Source organism: Hordeum vulgare, chromosome 1H (genome assembly GCF_904849725.1).
Source record: "Hordeum vulgare subsp. vulgare chromosome 1H, MorexV3_pseudomolecules_assembly, whole genome shotgun sequence".
Taxonomy (NCBI): Eukaryota; Viridiplantae; Streptophyta; class Magnoliopsida; order Poales; family Poaceae; genus Hordeum; species Hordeum vulgare.
The window spans coordinates 85697668-85716215 of record NC_058518.1 but is presented as its reverse complement, the minus strand read 5'-3'; the positions used below and the strand labels follow the sequence as shown (position 1 = coordinate 85716215).

General features: G+C 46.8%; 3 protein-coding genes and 1 pseudogene across 3 annotated transcripts; 2 read left to right on the top strand and 2 right to left on the bottom strand.

The window, feature by feature from the left end:
- Positions 1-1431: 1431 nt before the first annotated feature.
- On the top strand, positions 1432-2581 carry LOC123407540 (annotated as a pseudogene).
- Positions 2582-4378: 1797 nt separating this feature from the next.
- On the top strand, positions 4379-6843 carry LOC123425577 (40S ribosomal protein S4). Its single transcript, XM_045109271.1, has 5 exons — positions 4379-4504; positions 5324-5401; positions 5495-5675; positions 5792-5889; positions 6234-6843. The coding sequence occupies exons 1-5, from the start codon at positions 4502-4504 to the stop codon at positions 6669-6671; spliced, it is 798 nt and encodes a 265-aa protein (XP_044965206.1). The 5' UTR covers positions 4379-4501; the 3' UTR covers positions 6672-6843.
- Positions 6844-7544: 701 nt separating this feature from the next.
- On the bottom strand, positions 7545-8869 carry LOC123425567 (desiccation-related protein PCC13-62-like). Its single transcript, XM_045109261.1, has one exon. It carries the CDS (start codon positions 8644-8646, stop codon positions 7675-7677), a length of 972 nt encoding a protein of 323 aa, XP_044965196.1. The 5' UTR covers positions 8647-8869; the 3' UTR covers positions 7545-7674.
- A 6569-nt stretch (positions 8870-15438) lies between these two features.
- LOC123397047 lies at positions 15439-16833 on the bottom strand. Its single transcript, XM_045091754.1, has one exon. The coding sequence runs from the start codon at positions 16831-16833 to the stop codon at positions 15439-15441; it is 1395 nt and encodes a 464-aa protein (XP_044947689.1).
- Between the last annotated feature and the right edge of the window lie 1715 nt (positions 16834-18548).

The following is an 18548-nucleotide window of genomic DNA, read 5'->3' as shown; positions in this document are numbered from 1 at the left end:
AGCAACATCATAGAAAAAGGTTGGTTGGCCATAACAAGCACGCTAACAAAAAATGAGCCCAAGCGCGTCAAGCGGGATGACCGAGCGACTAAGATCATTTTAGCGAGAAGATTTGGAGCGTTGAGTCCAAAATCAAACGGTTTAGGATGCCAAATCGATGTGAAAGGCCCTAGCTAGCTCCATTTTACTATTTTTAATTAGTATAGATGTGCTCCCATCGTACAACATTTTGCATTGTCCCACAAATCAAGCGGTCTTCGAAGCCCCTCCTTTCCATCACCCGACCAAGAAATGACCAATCTAGGCAATCGTATGTCTTTTGAAAGTCTAAGTTGAGCAAGACACCTCTTTGGTGTTTAACCGTAACGCCAGGGATAACTGCATGAAGTACTAGTCAAAGATGAATGAAAAACCCTGATATATATTAGGCTAAATTAGGGTGTTCGGAGAGCATGAAAAAGTGAGAATACAAGATTCAAATTTATACCATCCATGAAAGTGCCAAAAATCTCGGTTGTCGAAATCACTTGTGATGATTCAAATTATATATTTTAGGGCTCAATCTAAGTTTTTGGAAGTTCACGATTCATCTCCACGCTAAGCATCATTATTACTCCCTCTATAAATTAATATAAAAGTGTTAGATAACTAAAATAATGATTTAAACATTTCTATATTAGTTTACTGATGGAGTACAATTTAAATTTGAAACGATATATATTCGGACCATCAGCGAGGCCACTTGGGCAAGTCATTACTAATATTTTTTTGTATTTCCGAGGAAGCATTTTTCAATAGTTCCTTTCTAGTGAATTTAATCCCCCCCACACTTGCGTTTCATTTACGACACGGCTAAATCGCCGGTTACAACACGAGTTACATCAACATGGTAGTCATCCTACCAAGCTCGACTAGACACATGACCTAACCCTGCACCCAACGCTGCGAGCACATGCATTGGCTTGTTACATACTCGAGAAACCTGAGAAATCTCGGCTTGGATGCATTGCTTGTGCAATTTTCACTTTATCTCTTTAAAAAGGTGACACAAATGACTGATTTTTTATCTCCCCTAATAATAAAGCACGGAACGTTTCTATCGTGCGTCATGGCGTTTTTGCAAAAAAGTCCATGTCGTTTCAGGTAATTAACCCGCAGTCCTTCTGTAAGTCGGGTCGAACCGTTTTTCACTTTTTATGAAACCCCCCCTGTATTTAATCCGAACTAACCCGCGGTCCCTACATATCGGTGATTGAGCAGGCGAGGCTGGGGACACAGGCAGGAGGAGCACACGAGGTCGGCGGCGTGTGCGGCAGTGGTTATCCATTTCGCGTGCGTGGCGTGGTGAGAGGGCGGCAGAGAATGGTGGCGCCCGGCCTGACGCCCTGACCACAGCTGAGCAGAGGTGAGCGCTGTGATCCTTCTTTGCGCATGCTTCCTTCTCCTTGCTCCGTCGCGGCGTGCGGCGCTCGTGCATTCCGGCGCCTGGCCGTGGCCGCCGTCCGGCTCCCGATGCTCCTCTTCTGCGACGCCATGGTGTGGGCCGTCACCTTCCTCACCTTCCCCGTGCGCCTCCTCGCCGTCGCCGACCGGGAGAGCAAGGTGACAGTCCTCCGCTTGGAATCGGTAGATTGTTTCGGTTGAATTTTTATAATCGGATGTGGTTCTTGCCGTTTTTGTCTTGGTCAGTTGGACCGACTGGTGGGGGAGATGCAGAGGCAGATGGAGCGGGTGGTGTGGGAAAACAGGGACCTGGAGCAGAGGTTGAGGGTGGCGCTCAAGGAGAAGGCGACCATGGAGGACATCCTCGACGAGATGGAGGAGGAGAACGAGGATGCCTTCGCCAGGATTGACCTTCTCGAGAGCCAGGTACGGGCAGAGCCGCATCCATCGATTCGCCAGGATCCGGGGATGCAGAGCAGAGCAGATCAATGGGTATGGTACACTAATTTCCTGCTCGGCCGGCATGCAGCTCAAGGCGCTCAAGAAGGAAAACATGCGGCTCAAGGAGCAGAGGGACAAGTCCGTGTGGGACAAGGCGGCCGCCACGGCCCCGACGGTGGCTGGAAGTGGCGGCGGCAAGAAGAAGGCTGACGAACAGAGGGCATGGGAAGGCAAAGAATAGGAAGAAGACGCTGCAGCTCACCAGGATCAGCCCGTCCTCTTCAGACCCGGCCACCTCGACACCTTCCCACCATCGGATGCGCAGGAAAGACTGTTGCGGGCGACGGCGCGGCGACGTAGCCTATTTAGCCTGGGCATGTCGCTAGCGGTGGGCGGGATCGCGTGGTCCGTGGACAAGCCGTGCCTGCCGCTCCTCGCGGGGCTCGTCGCCGTGGTGGCCATGTCAACGTGCAGCGTGTCGCGCCTCTTGCGCGTTCCCGCGGACCGCCGTGGCTTACCTCCGGCGTCCGCCGCTTTCGACGACGCCGTCGCGCTGCTGAGCCTCAACCGGTTCCTCCTGGGAGTGCTCACATACCCGATGCTCCCGGGCGTGGCGCGCGCCGTTGTCCCGCGCGCAGCTCGCCTCGCCGGGTATGCCATTGCGTGGGTCGCCGCGGCCCTCCCCGCTCCCGTGTGAGAGAAGTGGCATTTCTGAGTGCCATCTGTGTATCCGCATGTCTTGTTCTTGAGCTTGTGTGGGTGATGTAGCCTCTGTGTTTTCTTAAGTTATGCGAGTCGCTATAGTAAAAAGAAGCTTTATTCTCCTAAACTTGAGCATATAAAAAACATAGAATCTGACCACAAATATGTGTTTTGTTTTCAAATATCATGCGAAGATATTGTGGCTTTGAATATTACAATACATTGTGGCTTTCAATTAAGTTATCATGTTTTTTTCTCAATAACACGTTAACACTATAATGCTCTTATTAATTATAAGTGTTTGATACATTTTCCTTGGTGGATTTCAAGTACTCCTAAATTGCTTCCTTTAAAACATCTTTACCTATTATTAAATCAATTAGTATTTCTGTCATCCGTCATTAATATTGTTCTTCAATTTGGTGAAAATTATCCATCAATGCCATTAATAAATGGAAAATGATTTTATTTTTCCTTAAAGCGTCGCCGCTAACTTCTGGTTCATTAACCTTTATGCCCTTGGACTACACAAGGGCACTAGCTAGCCTCTTAGCTGCACCGTATCTACCTCATCATGGAGACCTGGGTTTGACCCCACGTCCTCTCCATTTTTTCTAGCCTTTTCTCAAACCTTAAATATTTTACAGATTAAAGTATTTTTTAAAATATTCATATCTTTCAAACCTCAGTTTCAAATTTAACATGTAATTTTTTTCATAGAGGCCATCTCGCAAAATTGTTGCTTAATTGTCACCTTAACCCATTGTCAATATCATCTATAAGTGATAAAAAAATATTCATGAATTTAAACATGTTCATGATTTTTAGAAAATCTTATGATTTCTAAATTGTTCATGATTTCACGAAATTAAGAGTGATAGTGTATCTCAGTGATGCAGTAAAATATGGTCATCTTCATTGAAAATTACGAAAAAAAATCCGTTGCAACGCACGGGCCTTTTGCTATATTAATAAAAGAAATAGGTATTCTTAGTCCACCATGCTATTTTATAGAAAACCCCTTGATGTTTTTAACATTAAACATGGAGTACATATTAAATATTATTTTAAATACTCATATCTTTTAAACCGTAACTCAAAATCTAACATGTTATATATGGATTTTGATTAGAAAAATATGTTGAATCTGAATATGATGTTATTTTACCTGTTAAACATTTAAAAATTAATATATAGGATGCAATCTTAATCAATAATGTATTATCCGTCTTTCTTTCATACCAATACTGATCTGGATTATGGATGAATATCTCAGCAAAATGAGGATTGGAGACGAAATTGAAGACCACTTGACCGTTTCTTTGTATGTATTAAATCTACATGCAAGCCGTGTTTAAATAAAAGACTCGTGGAATCTTAAACTGCATTTTTGTAGTCTAGCATCATCTTTGTTTGGGTCGTACGTACAAATACCTACATTATAGACCATTTTTATAAGTTAAAAGTGAGTCGTATTCTTTTTCCCGTTGCAACGCACGGGCCCTTTTGCTAGTATAAAATAAATTTCATACAGGGATGCTATGGCCGTTGTTGGCTATGGTCGAGAGCTACACGAAAGAAAAAAGCTATGGTCCAGAGCCCACCCTTTCTTCTTGAGATATGGCCCAGAGCCGCTAGGCCGTCTCTGACAGGGATGATATGGGCTTTTGTTCATTTCCAGAAGGGACGCTAGCTGCCCACAACCGTGTCAAGCCCAAGACCAGGCCGAAAGCCCACACAGCCGAACGGGGGCACTAAAACCCTACCCCTCGCAGTATATATATACGCTCTCTCGCCCCATCGCTTCGTCCTCATTCTTTGTCATCCCGGCGGCGGCGCGTAGCAGAGGAGAAGGAGCAGGCGGCGGGGGTGCCCGAAGAGGAGAAGCACGGCGACCTAGCCCGAGCTCGCAACCATGGTGAGCGACGCCCTTCCCCCCCTCCCCCATCCCTCCGCGTGCTTGATTACGCCTCTGTCGTAGATCCGATCCGTAGCCGCCGCCGTCCGAATGTGTAGCGCCGCCGCTGTGCTGCTTCAGAGACCCTCGATTCTGGCGTTGAGGTCATTCGGTGGCTTGTGCTCTTGTCGGCTCCGTAGATTTGTTCGTGTTTCGCCTAGGGTTTCCTTCTGCCGATGGGTTGCATTGTTTTCTGTTAGCGGGTTCCTCGCACTTCGTCCGATAGATTAGCCCTTTGATTCATGTAGCACTGCTTTAGTTCATGTTCTGGAGGCAGCTACAGGAGTGGCTTTGAAAGTTTTAGCCGCCCGATTTGACGAGATTTTCACTTCTGGAGTCGTAGATTGTAGATCAGTTTCGTGTGTTGTCTATATGGTTTCCAAAGTACAGTTCCTGCTTAGCGAATGGTTTATGCCCAATCTTTGATCGTTCTTGCTAGGGGAAAGCTATGATAGATCAATTTGCAGAGCGTCACCACTTTCGAAAGTTGCATGCCCGACTGATTAATCAGTTGATTATATACCATCAGTTGAAGATCGTAATTTCTGTTGATGTCTGTTAGTGTTCACACAAGTAAAGTGATTTCAATGTTAAAATTACTAACCTGCTAAGTTGATAAGTATTCTTAATTAGGGCATGTATTTCCCGTCAACAATTGAAGATAACTCCTGTAACCTTAACCATTTTTGTTATGTCAATGATCTAATGTAGCAACTGTGCTCATTTGCTGTTCTTGTTTTGAAACGATAGTAATTTGCCTCCTTGTTTATCTGTCTACAGGCTAGGGGTTTGAAGAAGCATCTGAAGAGGCTCAATGCCCCGTCTCATTGGATGCTTGACAAGCTTGGTGGAGCTTTTGTAAGTGCATCGGTTCTTCTAGCCTGTGCATCTTCTGCCAGTTAAGATGCTTGTGTTCAGTGTTCTGATGTTTGATTTGTGTTTTGATTTCAGGCCCCCAAGCCATCATCTGGTCCTCACAAGGCCAGGGAATGCCTGCCTCTGATCCTCATCCTGAGGAACAGACTGAAATATGCTCTCACGTACCGTGAAGTGCAATCTATCCTTATGCAGCGTCATATTATGGTTGATGGAAAGGTCCGCACTGACAAGACCTACCCTGCTGGTTTCATGGGTATGCTCTAATCTTCTAGTACTAAAATGTGTTTGCATCTTTATCTGAGTTGACATTGTGCATATATTCTTGAACATCATTTGTTTGCTGATACATACTTTCATATTGTCTACCAGACATTATTTCTATTCCCAAGACTGGTGAGAACTACAGGCTTCTGTATGACACCAAGGGCCGCTTCCGCCTTCACTCTGTCAGGGATGAGGATGCTAAGGTTAGCCCTATCCTTATCCATTATCCTGCTGTTCTTCCATTATGCTGATTCCTTCGGTTTCTAGAACTGCTTATATATTGCATATGGGCAAGCATTGATATCCTCTTGCAATACATACCTTGCTGTTTCTCATGTCACTTGCCTGGCATTGTACTACTGTTGTATTTTTGCTGTTCTATTTGTTCACCATGTTTATCTGTCTCAATCCTGTTATCCATTTTCTGAAGATGCCATTTTGTTTTCTGATCCTGCCTAGATAGATTCTAGTTTGTCATCTGTTTTATCCTGTAATGTATATATTCCATTAGCTATCTTTCTCCTGACTTAGTTTCCTCCATGTGCAGTTCAAGCTCTGCAAGGTCAGGTCTGTCCAGTTCGGCCAGAAGGGCATCCCATACCTGAACACCTATGATGGCCGCACCATCCGCTACCCAGACCCACTCATCAAGGCCAACGACACCATCAAGCTCGACCTGGAGACCAACAAGATTGTTGACTTCATCAAGTTTGACGTCGGCAACGTCGTCATGGTGACTGGTGGGCGCAACACTGGGCGTGTTGGTGTGATCAAGAACAGGGAGAAGCATAAGGGAACCTTTGAGACCATCCACGTTGAGGATGCCCAGGGTCACCAGTTTGCCACCCGTCTGGGCAACGTGTTCACCATTGGCAAGGGCACCAAGCCTTGGGTGAGCCTCCCCAAGGGCAAGGGTATCAAGCTCACCATCATTGAGGAGCAGAGGAAGAGGGATGCCGCAGCTCAGGCTGCTGCCAAGGCCTGATTCTGAGGCGTTGAGTCGTTTTGCTATAGCCAGTTATCTGCAAGGATATAGAACTATGTTCCTGGAACCATCTTTTTTAAGTTTTGCCTGATGTTTGTTGATTTGCGAACCCATGGATGCTGCTAGATGTAATGTGGATGTTTACCTTATTAAGTGCTATTTCGAGACCTCATCTGGTTATCTTAATGTTTGAGATAAGTTTAGGCATTATCTAGTATTTGCTGTTTAATTTCTAGTTGAATTTAGCATCGCAGATAATCCTCGACGACGTCTTCTCTGTACTAGGGAAGCCAGGTCTCGCCTGGCTCGTGATCCACAACCGCCCGATAATGTCTGGACTACCGACATGCCTCAAATTAATCTGAGGACGCCTGGTCACGGTCGACAAGTTTCATATTTGTGATTGGGTGTTGAAAAAAATAATCTTGCATCTTATAGTAATTGCTAGGTTGAGATTACCCTTAATTAGTACATTTAGGCAGCCCAACACTGTTGTGGTGACGGTAGAGCTTTTCCCCTAAGTTGGCCACTAAATTGACTGAGGTAGCTGCTGATGTTGTTCGGTAGAGCTTTTCCCCTAATTTGGCTACTAAATTGACTGAGGTAGCTGATGATGTTGTTAGTAAAAGCCCAACCTGCTTAGGTGGCGGTCCTTCTTCATGAGGTCTTGCATGTTCTGAAAATGGAACACCAATCCTGCATTTCATTTGAAACTGGATTCACAGCATACAAGCATCAAACAATGACAAATCAGAGAACGAGCAGTGCTCGACGTACTATTCGCAACATATTTGACTTTTGTATACGGTTCCTACTCACACCTGGCATTTTGTTTCTCGAGCTGTAAATTGTCAAATTGAAATTGGTCTCGAATTTCTGCTGACATTTTCTTTTTCAAAATAAATTGCAATGTTTTATTTTATCGTGTCTCACTCTCGGTCCATGGCAGCACCAAAGAGGTGGGATGGAAGCACAACGACATCTATGCGAGCTGCAACGACATCTACGCGAGCTGGAAGAATCCTCTGGCAATGGTGCCGTTGGCGCCCCGGGGCAGGAACCCGCCGGGCACCTGCTCGTTGCGCGAGCCGTAGAGGATGCGCAGCGCCTCCGCCGGGGTGCGTTGGTACCCGAGCGAGTCCACGCCGGCGCCGAGGATGTTGCTGATGGTGCGCCGCTCCGCTCCCTGATGCCGGTTCAGCACCTTGACTCCCTCGTCCTTGGCGCCGCAGCCGGACAGCCCGTTGCGCCAGTCGGAGATCCGGCGCGTGAACTCGGCCACCGTGCGGCCCTTGTAGGGCGCCACCGTCTCGTCGGCGTGCTGGTACAGCAGCATCCTGATCACCGCGTCCTGCCCGGCCTCCACGGCCAGCACGCTGGCGTGGAGGCGTTTCGAGGCGTAGCCCATGAGGTTGGGGCTGATGCCGACGGCGGCGGCGGCGGTGACGTGGGGGAAGATGTAGGAGGCGAGGAGGAAGTTGACGGTGCCGTTGTAGGCGTCGAAGGGCGGGTCGAGGCGCGCGCCCATGGCGTCGTCCATGACGGCGGCGAAGCGGTCGGCGCTGAGGTCGATGGGAGGGCGCGGGAACCCGCCGTTGGCTTGCGTGATGGCCCGGATGTGGCCAACCTCCTGGTACCCGAGCTCGGCGGCGATCTCGGTGGTGCGGAAGTCGAGGCTGGCCTTGCGCGCGCCGACGGGGGGCGGGCCGCCCGCCGAGAGGTTGCGGTCGAGGTAGTCGATGCCGCGGCCCAGTGCGGCGTGGAGGAACCACTCCGCCTCCACGAACTTGGGGTTGAGCAGGAACTGCAGCTGCTCCATGTCGCTCGGGTACACCGCAATGGCGCCCCGCCGCGGCAGGCTCGGCCGGCACCGCGGGTCGTCCGTCTGCGTGACTGGTACGAACGCCGCGATCGCGACGGTCTGCAGGCCGGCGGCCAGCAGACGCAGCAGGAAGGCGCCGTGCGCGCGAGCCATGGCCAGGGATGACGGAGCGCCGGTCGTGCCGTGCTTGGCGATGCTCTGCTCTGCTCGGCATGCTTGTCCGTGTATTTGTGCCGCGGGCTGGGGGTCTGTCTGGTAATGGTTAGCGTGGGTTTAGGAGAGGGCATGAGGTTGGCAGGACACGAAATGCTCGCGTGTCCGTCCATCGCCACGTCTGTGGCTCATCATATTCATAGGGCGCAACACTGGCAGGCGCGTTAAAATAAAATCTACAGATTGCTGGTTCAGAGTTGAGAGTTCAGACGTGCATTGGTCTTCGATCGCACGGGATTTCGGCCCGGTTAAAACTGCAAAACAGTCCAGAGAACTTGCGACCAGCCCATCTCTAAAACTGTGGCTACGAACGGTTGGGCATGAATGAGGTGATTAAAAGAGCTTGTGCGCGATGAGGCGGTATTTGAATTCTTACTCCTTATATCAGATCATTAACTATCTACTAGTACAAATGCCTATCCGCTGTGGCGAAAATTAAATAAGGTTATGCTAAACATTTATTTTTAAACCATCAAATTTGGATGCACCCTCACAATGTTTGTCATGACCTATTTCAGCTTTACATTTTCATTTCGTCCAATGAAAGAATAGGTTGTGTATGAAATAGTCTTTCGATCAATTTATTTTTATTATTTGGAATTCCCTGAAATCTTTCAATCAATTTTATTTTTATTCCTTGGATTTTACCATTACTACATGTATGTTATACAATTTACATTTGATCCACATACTAAGTCCGGCCCAAACTGAACCGACTTGGTGTGTCTGGTTAGGCGCTGGAGCAGCCGGTAGCTGTGCACCTCGTCTCGTACCTCTCCCTTCATTCCAAATGAATTTTCATTCCCAAACCTAGCTGAACTGCTGCACGCGACTGCGGCAAGCAATTGCAGGTCCTGCTCCAAGGGCCGGCCCTCCCAATCTCCCTTAGTCCTTCCCAACAATCTTCCTAGCAAAATTACCCGTACATTGTAATGGAAGAATAAAATATTCCCTTACATTTTAGTAAAAGAGCACAACATACAAAATGCGAGTATCGAACGACACAGATGTAGTAGATTATGAGAACTTACAAGAATTCTCAAGCACGGACGTTCGTCCGCTTATCATTGTAAGTTCCGGCTTATTGATCTCATAAATTGGCCAGACGACCGTATAAATTTGGCTTCACACACATGTTGCTTGCCAACAATTTTGCATGAGTAGAACTGCTTAATCAGCCGGTCCTGCTATAAAAATTGAGTGCAAAACATGAGAATTCAATTACAATATGGGAAACTTAGTAATGGGTATCTAAAAATAAGTGACATGCATACTCAAAGTTTCTTTGCTTGAGCAATATGTCAACTTTTGGCTTGTAGCCATATATAACAGCATTGCATTTTCCTTGGACACTAAATTCAGGCTTCGATGAAAAACAAATATGAAATTCTAAAGAGAATAAAACAATTAGAAGTGTAACCTTCTGGCCTCTACATGAACAAAAAGTATTTGCATACTTAAAAAAACTGTTTATATGTATGAAAAAACCAATCACTGAATCTGCAAAACAATGTGATTACGTTCACAAAAAGTCAAAAACATTTTATCCAACAAATAAAGCATTTATTTGGTCGTTTATTCTTCCAATGCAAATTGGCTCGTTTGTATCCTTCTTGTAGTGTTGCTAATGTATTTGGCAATTGGCTACATGGGATTGATCACAGGTTTAGAACTCTTTCTAGGTCGGAGCGTTTGCCGTTATTTGGCCGCTTTGGCTATGTACATAAAAGTATTTCTCCTATGCAGGTTATTTGCAGATGTATCGGGACTCTTCGTTTATCGTCTCTACAATGCGTGGAGAATCGAGACCTGTTTACGGAAGTATGTACACGATTGAAGGCTACGGTGAGGGATACTTTTATCCAACATGGGTGGCAGCATGATCTTAGGATTTGCCCCCTACGCTTTAGGCGTTATACAGACTATGCATGTCTCAATGTATTCGCCTTTTTATTTCCATTTAATTAAGAGAACATTGTTTGGCTGTGTGCAACTTGGCTATGCAGAGGCCCGGCCGGGCCTGTGGGCCCACGGGCCTGGTATGCTCCTGCTATTGTGTCCGGTCGGCTATCGTCGTGGACGATGGAGGTTGTGCCCTCCCGCGTGCCGACGGTGTTGCTGCCCCTAGTCTCGGCTCCAACTCGTCATTGTGCAGACCTTATCTCGTGGTGTTGTGGTGAGACGGCGTGGAGGCTTCAAAACCGCTTTGGCGCAGGATGGTGGTCGGTTTGGTGGCGGGCTTCGAAGCATCCGAGGTGTAGGTTGGGATCGAGGGAAACACCTGTTGGCCTGGCCGACACCGACGAGCTGGCGCCCGTGGGTGCCGCCGGTCCTTCCTGAAGGGCGTCGTGGGCTACCCTTCCTCTCGCTTCGTTGCGTACCGGGGAAAACCCTTGGCAGCAGCGTCGTCCTCATTGCGGTCCTTCTTGGAGGTGTTGATTGGTACCGGTGCTTCGGAACCGTGGAGCTTGGTGGAAGATCTTCGGTGGTCGCGAAGCTTTTTCATTTCCGTCGATCCGCCGTTGTCGGCATTTTCTTCTTTTGCTTTTTTTTTTCTTTCATTTCTTTTAGGCGTGACTGTGCTGCTTTCGCCCCAGCACCTATCGTTAACCGTATCGGTTGGTTGCTTTGTAATATAAAGCGAGGGAAACTCTTTTTCGTGGGAAGCGCTTAGTTGTGTCAAGGAATCAACGAAGAAGGAAAGACGATGACTTTTCCAAAATTGTAACACACATATGCTTTGTATAGGAGGAGACAATGCATACTCCCTCCGTCTCAAAATAAATGTCTCAAGCTTAGTACATTTTTATATTAGAGCTAGCACAAAATTGAGACACTTATTTTGAGACGAAGGGAGTAGTAAATAATGACTTAATAAATGTAAATAAACTAGAGTAAGTGACAAACTCAGAATTGCATCGAAAATCACCAACAAGGCCTAACTCAAGCCGCAGTTGTTATGCAACTTTTTTGTATTGCACCCAAAATAGATTAGCATCCATTACGGGATATTTTAGTTGCACTGTATAAAATAGTCTTGCGAAAAAGTGACTGTGCAGTACACTAAAAGATGACAACAACAACGATGTTTGTCCATAACCCTGTTTGCACAAAATAAATAAACTTTTCATTTGCTATTCTTAATAGTCATATATATAGTCTTTCCGTTCAGAATTACATGGCGCATAAATGGATAAAGTAGATGTATCTAAAAGTAAAATAAATCTAGATACATTTATTTTCATGACAAATATTTTCGGACGAAGGGAGTATTAATAGAAAGTGAAAGTAAAAAACTTGTGCCTGTGTATTGCTGAAGAATTGAAGTGACTACAGAACACTTGCATCGAAAGCTACACACGTACTTAGCTGCTAATATCACAAATTTCATGATCGGTCCAGCCTACAATGTGCAGTACCCTCTCCGGTTCAAAATAACTATCTTAAGCTCAGTATAATATTATACTAGAGCCAGCACAAAATTAAGATACTTATTTTGGGACAAAAAGAGTATTAATGTAAAGATGGAAAATAAATTCAATACAAAATATGTATTACTCGCCTTAGATATTACCCAGACAAAATTACTAAGACATACATTTTTAGTTTTATCATCATGAGTGATATGTATTCCCTCCATTCCCAAAAAATAAGTTTTTTTTAGATATTTCATTAGATGACTACATCCGGAGCAAAATGAGTAAATCTACATTCTACATCCGTATGTATTCTTATAATGAAAACTCTAAAAACTTATATTTAGGAAAGAAGGGAGTATAAAAAACCTACACTGTCAGGTCTTAAGGTTATAAATCTAGTCTTAATGTGGATAAACAGAATTCTAACATGCATAGTAAAATAACATACAAATTTATGTTACGATGATAATATCTTCAATAAGATGCATATCAAACTTTAAATTTCAACACGAATAGAAAGAAAGAACTCACCATCATGACCATCGCCATGGCCGAAGAATTTGGAAGCACATGCCCGGTCTAAGATCGTGCACACATGCGCAGGAGACCCGGTGTCCGGCCACTGGGCTGAATGCAAAGGCCGGATCAGAAAGTGTCCATATGCAAAAGGCAGGATCAGAGATGGATCGGCGCTAGAACAGGGGAATGGTGAAAGTGGGGAGAGAGTGGTGTCAGTGTGGGTTTCATTGGGGACGGGCAATGGACAATCGATTATAACAGGTCGCATACAAACCAACACTGACTGGCAGAAACTTAGTTGCGGATCTGCTCGAGGGATGGGGCTCGAGCTCGGGGCCGAACCGAGGAGGAGACGCAGGGCGCCAGAGCGGAGGAGGAGTGCGCCCTCCATGGCGACCGCGGCGACCGCGACGACGACGGCCACCATGTTCTCGACCCTCCGCCCCTGCCGGAAATCCATGGCTTCCCCTTCCTCACACGTCGGAGGGGACGCAGCAGGGCGGCGGCGGAGGGGAGGCCCAGCCTGTGGCAAGCACGGGAGCGCGTGGGCATATGGCGGCGACCGGCTGGCTCGTATGAGCAGTGGCGTTGCGGGAGCTTGAGGTGGTGGTGGCCATGACATGCTGCAGGAGCTGGGAAAAGAAACCGATTGAGAAGGAGATAAGAAGGATGTAGCGGTGCGAGGAACACGCGTGGCGTAATGAAGGCGACGGACGCCCAATGTTCGATCAGCCGGATGAAAGGAATATTTTCCCTCATATTATTTGATTTTTTGTTCGCAAAAAAATAAAAAAATAGCCCATGTGGCATGCTCAATATAAATTCAAATCGTTCCTAGTGGATTTTCCGCAACAATATGCTGGGTATCATCTTTTTTTTGAACAACGATTCTCTCCCTAATAATAAAGCACGCAGTGCTTCTTCCGTCCGTCGTCGTCGTTTTGGAAAAAACACCCTGGATTTTCCTAAAATCAACCCGCAGTCCGGATTTAAGTGACAAACGAACCGTTTTTTTCGTTTTTACAAGAAACCCCATGTACTTTCCCAAAATCAACTCGCAGTACATAATACAGTGACAAACCGTATCATTTTTTTGGAGTTTTTGTAGAAACCTCCTTCAGTTTTCATAAAATAAACCCGCAGTACATACTTGAGTAAAAAAACCAATCATTTTCCGTATGTTTTCGAAAACGCCCCTACAGTTTTTAATTAATTAATCTGTAGTTCAATTATAAATGCAAAATACTTGAAAAAAATTATATCTTTTAAACGGTAACTTCAATTTTACATTATTGTATATGAAATTTTATTAAAAAAATATGTACAATCTGAATATAATGTTAGTTTATCTATTTAATTTTTCAAAATTCTGTTTATAATGTAATTTTAATCAATAATGATGCGCACAATCTAAATATAATGTTATTTTATTTATTTAATAATTTTTAAATAATATTTATGCTGTAATTTTAATCAATAGCGTACAATCCATTTTTTATAACGAGGCCGATCCGTGTTGTTAATTAATCTGCGGTCCAATTATAATTAACAAATACTTGAAAAAAAAATCTTTTAAACTGTAACTCTAATTTTAAATTATTACATATGAACTTTCATTCAAAAAATGTGTTGAATCGAAATCTAATGTATCTTACCTATTTAATTTTTTAAATTTCTATTTATAATGTAATTTGAATCTACAGTGATGCGTATAATCTAAATATGATGTTATTTTACTTATTTAACAATTTTTAAATTTTATTTATGCAGTAAGTTTAAATAAATATCTTAAGTCATGATTATTAGGTTAAAACGTGTTGTATGTTTTTCTTCCGTTGCAACGCACGGGCTCTTTTATTAGTCTATATTTATAATGATATGCCCATACCAAGTATAGCTGACGCAAATTCATGGATAGATGATCTCATGAATACATCGTCAATCAGGTGAATGAATGCTATGCTTCAGAGAAACAAAAACAAACCCGAAGAACATTCGAGCAAACTACAGTCAGAAGAGATTGACGCACTGTACAAACTTTTCAGTACATCCATGCGACGCCCATACTAGTTCTTGTAGCTGGCGGCTGTCATCTTAGAGCATCTCTAGTAAAACCCTCAAACCCCTAAAACAAAAACCAGTTTTAAGGGTTGAGAATTGCATATTTTTAACACTTTTAAGGGCTGAAAAATAGGGGCAACGACTAGAACCCTCAAATCCAACCCTTAAAATCGAAATACAGTCAGGACCGCGCGCGCCGGCTGCTGGAGCTCGCGCGCTACTGCTGCTGCGGCGCCGCCGCGACGAGCTCCTTCTGCGGCAGGGAGAGGGAAGGGGAGGGGCGGCTGGCGCGGCGGCCGGGGCAGGTGCGGCGGGGGGGGGGGGGGGGGGCGACGGCGTCCGGGGCGGGCGCGGGGGCGCGACGACGGCCTGGGCGGGCGCGGGGGCGCGACGGCCGGGGCACGGAGGGAGCGCGGGGCGGCGGCCGGAGCGTGGGGGGAGGCGGGGCGGCGGCCGGAGCGCGGGGGGAGGCGGGGCGGCGGCAGCTGAGGCAACTTCCTCGCGCGGGCGGGAACCAACTACCTCCCGCGCGAGGTGGGAGGTGGAGTGCGGGTTGGGAGGAGTTTCTCCTCCCAACCCTCACTTCTACAGGCTCAAAAATAGTTTGAGGGTTGGACCTCTAAAAATATTTACGGGTTTAAGGGTTTTAGTCTACGCCGTTTTTCGGACAATTTTTTTAAAAAAGCTGTTATTTTTAAGGGTGTGGGGTCTGAGGGTTCTATTAGAGATGCTCTTATCTCCTCTCGATGTACAGGTTGCGCCTGCAAAGCGGGCACGTCTCGCTCATCCTGAGGACTTGCTCGAGGCACGCGCCATGGTAGACGTGGGGCTTGCCGCACCCCGGCCACGCGGCGATGTCGTCGCCCTCCAGCAGCTGGCAGCAGACGGGGCAATCCTCCCCGGCGGCGACAGCCCTCCTTCGCTTCGCTGGCTGTTCACCGACGTCGTCCATGCAGCACTCCTGCCCGGCCGCGACGACCTTCCTCTGGTTTGCCGGCCGCTCGTACGCGTCGGCGTCCCCGATGCACCGTACCGGCTCCGGCAAGTGCAGCTCCATGCCCGTGAAGCGTCCGGGCCACGGCTTCGCCACCATGCCCTCCAGCGCGTCGCACATGTGCCGCATGCTCGCTAGCGTGTAGTCCGCCGGCCGGAGGAGGCCAACGTCGACGAACACCTCGACGCTTCTTGCTCCCGGCGGGACGCTCACCTGCGACGCCAAGCTGGACCATAGCTCCCGGAGCTTCTTCCTGAAGCCAAGGGGGTATATCAGCAGTCCCAGAGACGACCCGGCCCACGCCAGCGACCTCGCCGTGTGGTCGCCGGTGGCCATGAACCGGAGCTGGTGCTCCTTCGTGCTCCTGCGCGCTTCCACGCCGTACGGTGATGCCGAGAAGCGGGTGTAGCGGTACAGCACCAGGATCTGCTTGTGGTCTGCTTCTTCTTGCCTCTCCGTGATGGCCACCCGCATGAAGCCGGCCGTCTTCCCGGCGGCGGCGAACCGCGGCGCCGGACCTCCAAGAAACTGTCCCTCGGGGACGAGCTTCCTGGGGTGCACCATCTGTAGCAGCACGTCGTTGTCGGCGCTGCTCGCCATGGCCGCTTGTCCGTCAACCTCATCGTCGCTCTCCTCCTCATCCTCGCTGCTGCTGTCATCGTCGTAGTAGTCTTCCGAATCCGAACCCACCGATTCGTCGTCCTCGGCCCCGGTGTTGTCATCGTCGTCATCCTCCGACGACCACATCATCCGATCTTCTTCGTCCTCCAACGGTGCAGGAAGAACGTAACCGTCGTTGAAGCGGCCCTCAAACCGAACGGCGACGGCCTCATCACCAGCGAGGTCGCCGCCCTGCCGCCTCACGCGAGAGCAAAAGAGATCGAGGCCCATCACCAGCACCGGGCGCGGCAGCTCCGCGCGCGGCCTATCGGTCGACAGTGACGCGAGCGCGAGGGTCCCGTCGACGGTCTTGACGTAGGCTTCCACGAAGACGACGCGCTGGGCGCCAACTGCGCTCGTCGGCGGCGGGTGGACGAGGGACACGTGGGTGACGACGCCGCGGCGGCCGTTCAGCACGCGCCCGGAACTCAGGGCGTCGCCGCCCTTGACCTCGACGGACCAGCGGAGGTCCATGCTGCTCGCCTGCTCAGATGGAACCGAATTAGCTGCTAATAATCTTTGCGTTAAGCAAAACCGTGCTCCTTCTCAGCTTATATGGATCGCACAATTGCACTGTCACAAACCGGTAATTAGTCATAATTGGGATTTTAAGTGGATTTCTTTTGTCAGGGTAATCTCGACTGGAATGGGTATCGGAGTGGAATGTTTAGAAATGTCAGCTGGTACATTTCTTGTTATACATCGTTTTTATCTGCTTCATGTGCACATTGTCTTTTTTTGGCAGTGCGCACTTAGTTCCATCTATCTTTTCTTTGGGTTGGAAATGGTACTTATCTTCAATTCTCTGTCAAAACTGTGGACAACGCTCATTCTCTTTCTTGAGTCGGTCTCCTCATTCTCCTTGTTGAGTCATCACTCTATTTGTTGGGTGTTCATTTATTTACATATTTGTTATATCAATCCTGCCTTCACTTGTATAAAACAGGCTTTATGTTTGGATTATTTGTCTTGGTTTGTTTTTGAACCGGGACTAATGTGATTATTAGCCCGGTTCGTGAGGAATGCTTTTAGTCATGGTTAATCTCTAGTTCCGGTTGACAATACCAACCAGGAACTAAAGAGATGGTGGCAGGGTTTTGTCAGGCTGGGCCCTTGCGAGGGCCATTAGTCCTGGTTGGTAATACAAACTGGGACTAGATATAGGTATTTAGTCCTGGTTTGTATCACCAACCGGGACTAAAAGTATCCCTATATATACTGCTTCGTCCAGTCCGATCAAGCTCTTTGTTTTCCCCTTTCTCTCCTTTGTTTTCTTGCCTTGCTCGAGTTCATCCTTCATTTTCTCATAGATTTGTCAAGATTTGAGACACCCGATCCAATCAAAGTGTTCACAAAGGTTAGCAACTTTGTCCTTTAATCTCATTGCTAAATGCTCCATAATTATATAGTGATTTGTGGGTTTTAGTTTGGGAGTAATTATGTGGGAGTTTATTTGATTTATATGCAATTTGAGCTTAAATTAACTTCTTAGTTTGCATATGTGTAGATGTGGTTTACTTAGTGCCTTCCCGTCTCCGTCCTAACCACCATCGATCGCCCGCACCGTCTCGTCGCCGGCACCACCTTGGTGATCCTCTTGTTCTTATCCTTTTTATTCCAAAAAAAAAATCTTATTTTTGTATGATTTAGATAGTTTTCTTACCTTTATGATTTTGTTATACATAGTGTCATGGTCTTGATATCCGTCCCGTCGGCCCTCGTCCGGTTTATGATTCGGGTGTGGTATATTCTCTTTTAGAACTATTTGTTGCATTTCTTGTTTATATGACAATTATGCCCATCAAGTTGTCATAGGTATTTTTCTCTAGGAGGCGTGTGAAGCGAAAATTGCAACCGACCCTCTTGTCAAGAAGTTAAATTTAGTTGAAAAAGAAAATGAGTATTCGAAAGAAAAATTGAAAAGAATTGAAGAAGAGAAGATGAAATTGGAGTTGTATGTTGCCGATGTCGTCGATGATCACAAGATCAAGATGAATCCAATGCGCTTGAAGATTAGAAGGATTAGAAAATATGCCCTTAATATAGAGGCTTGGTATCACTATGATGTTGGATCAATTGTTACCTTAGTTGCATCTTGATTGCATTTGTTGTTGCATTTAAATGCTTTAGCTAGAAACTCTTGTATGTTGTTTTATGAGAATAAGTGTGTGTGAACCTTATGTGTGAAC

Coding starts and splice junctions, on each gene's coding strand:
- LOC123397047 (XM_045091754.1), bottom strand. CDS start 16,833: ATGGACCTCCGCTGGTCCGTCGAGGTCAAGGGCGGCGACGCCCTGAGT.
- LOC123425577 (XM_045109271.1), top strand. Junction 5,402..5,494: donor ACAAGCTTGGTGGAGCTTTT/GTAAGTGCATCG, acceptor TTTTGATTTCAG/GCCCCCAAGCCATCATCTGG. Junction 5,676..5,791: donor CTACCCTGCTGGTTTCATGG/GTATGCTCTAAT, acceptor ATTGTCTACCAG/ACATTATTTCTATTCCCAAG.
- LOC123425567 (XM_045109261.1), bottom strand. CDS start 8,646: ATGGCTCGCGCGCACGGCGCCTTCCTGCTGCGTCTGCTGGCCGCCGGC.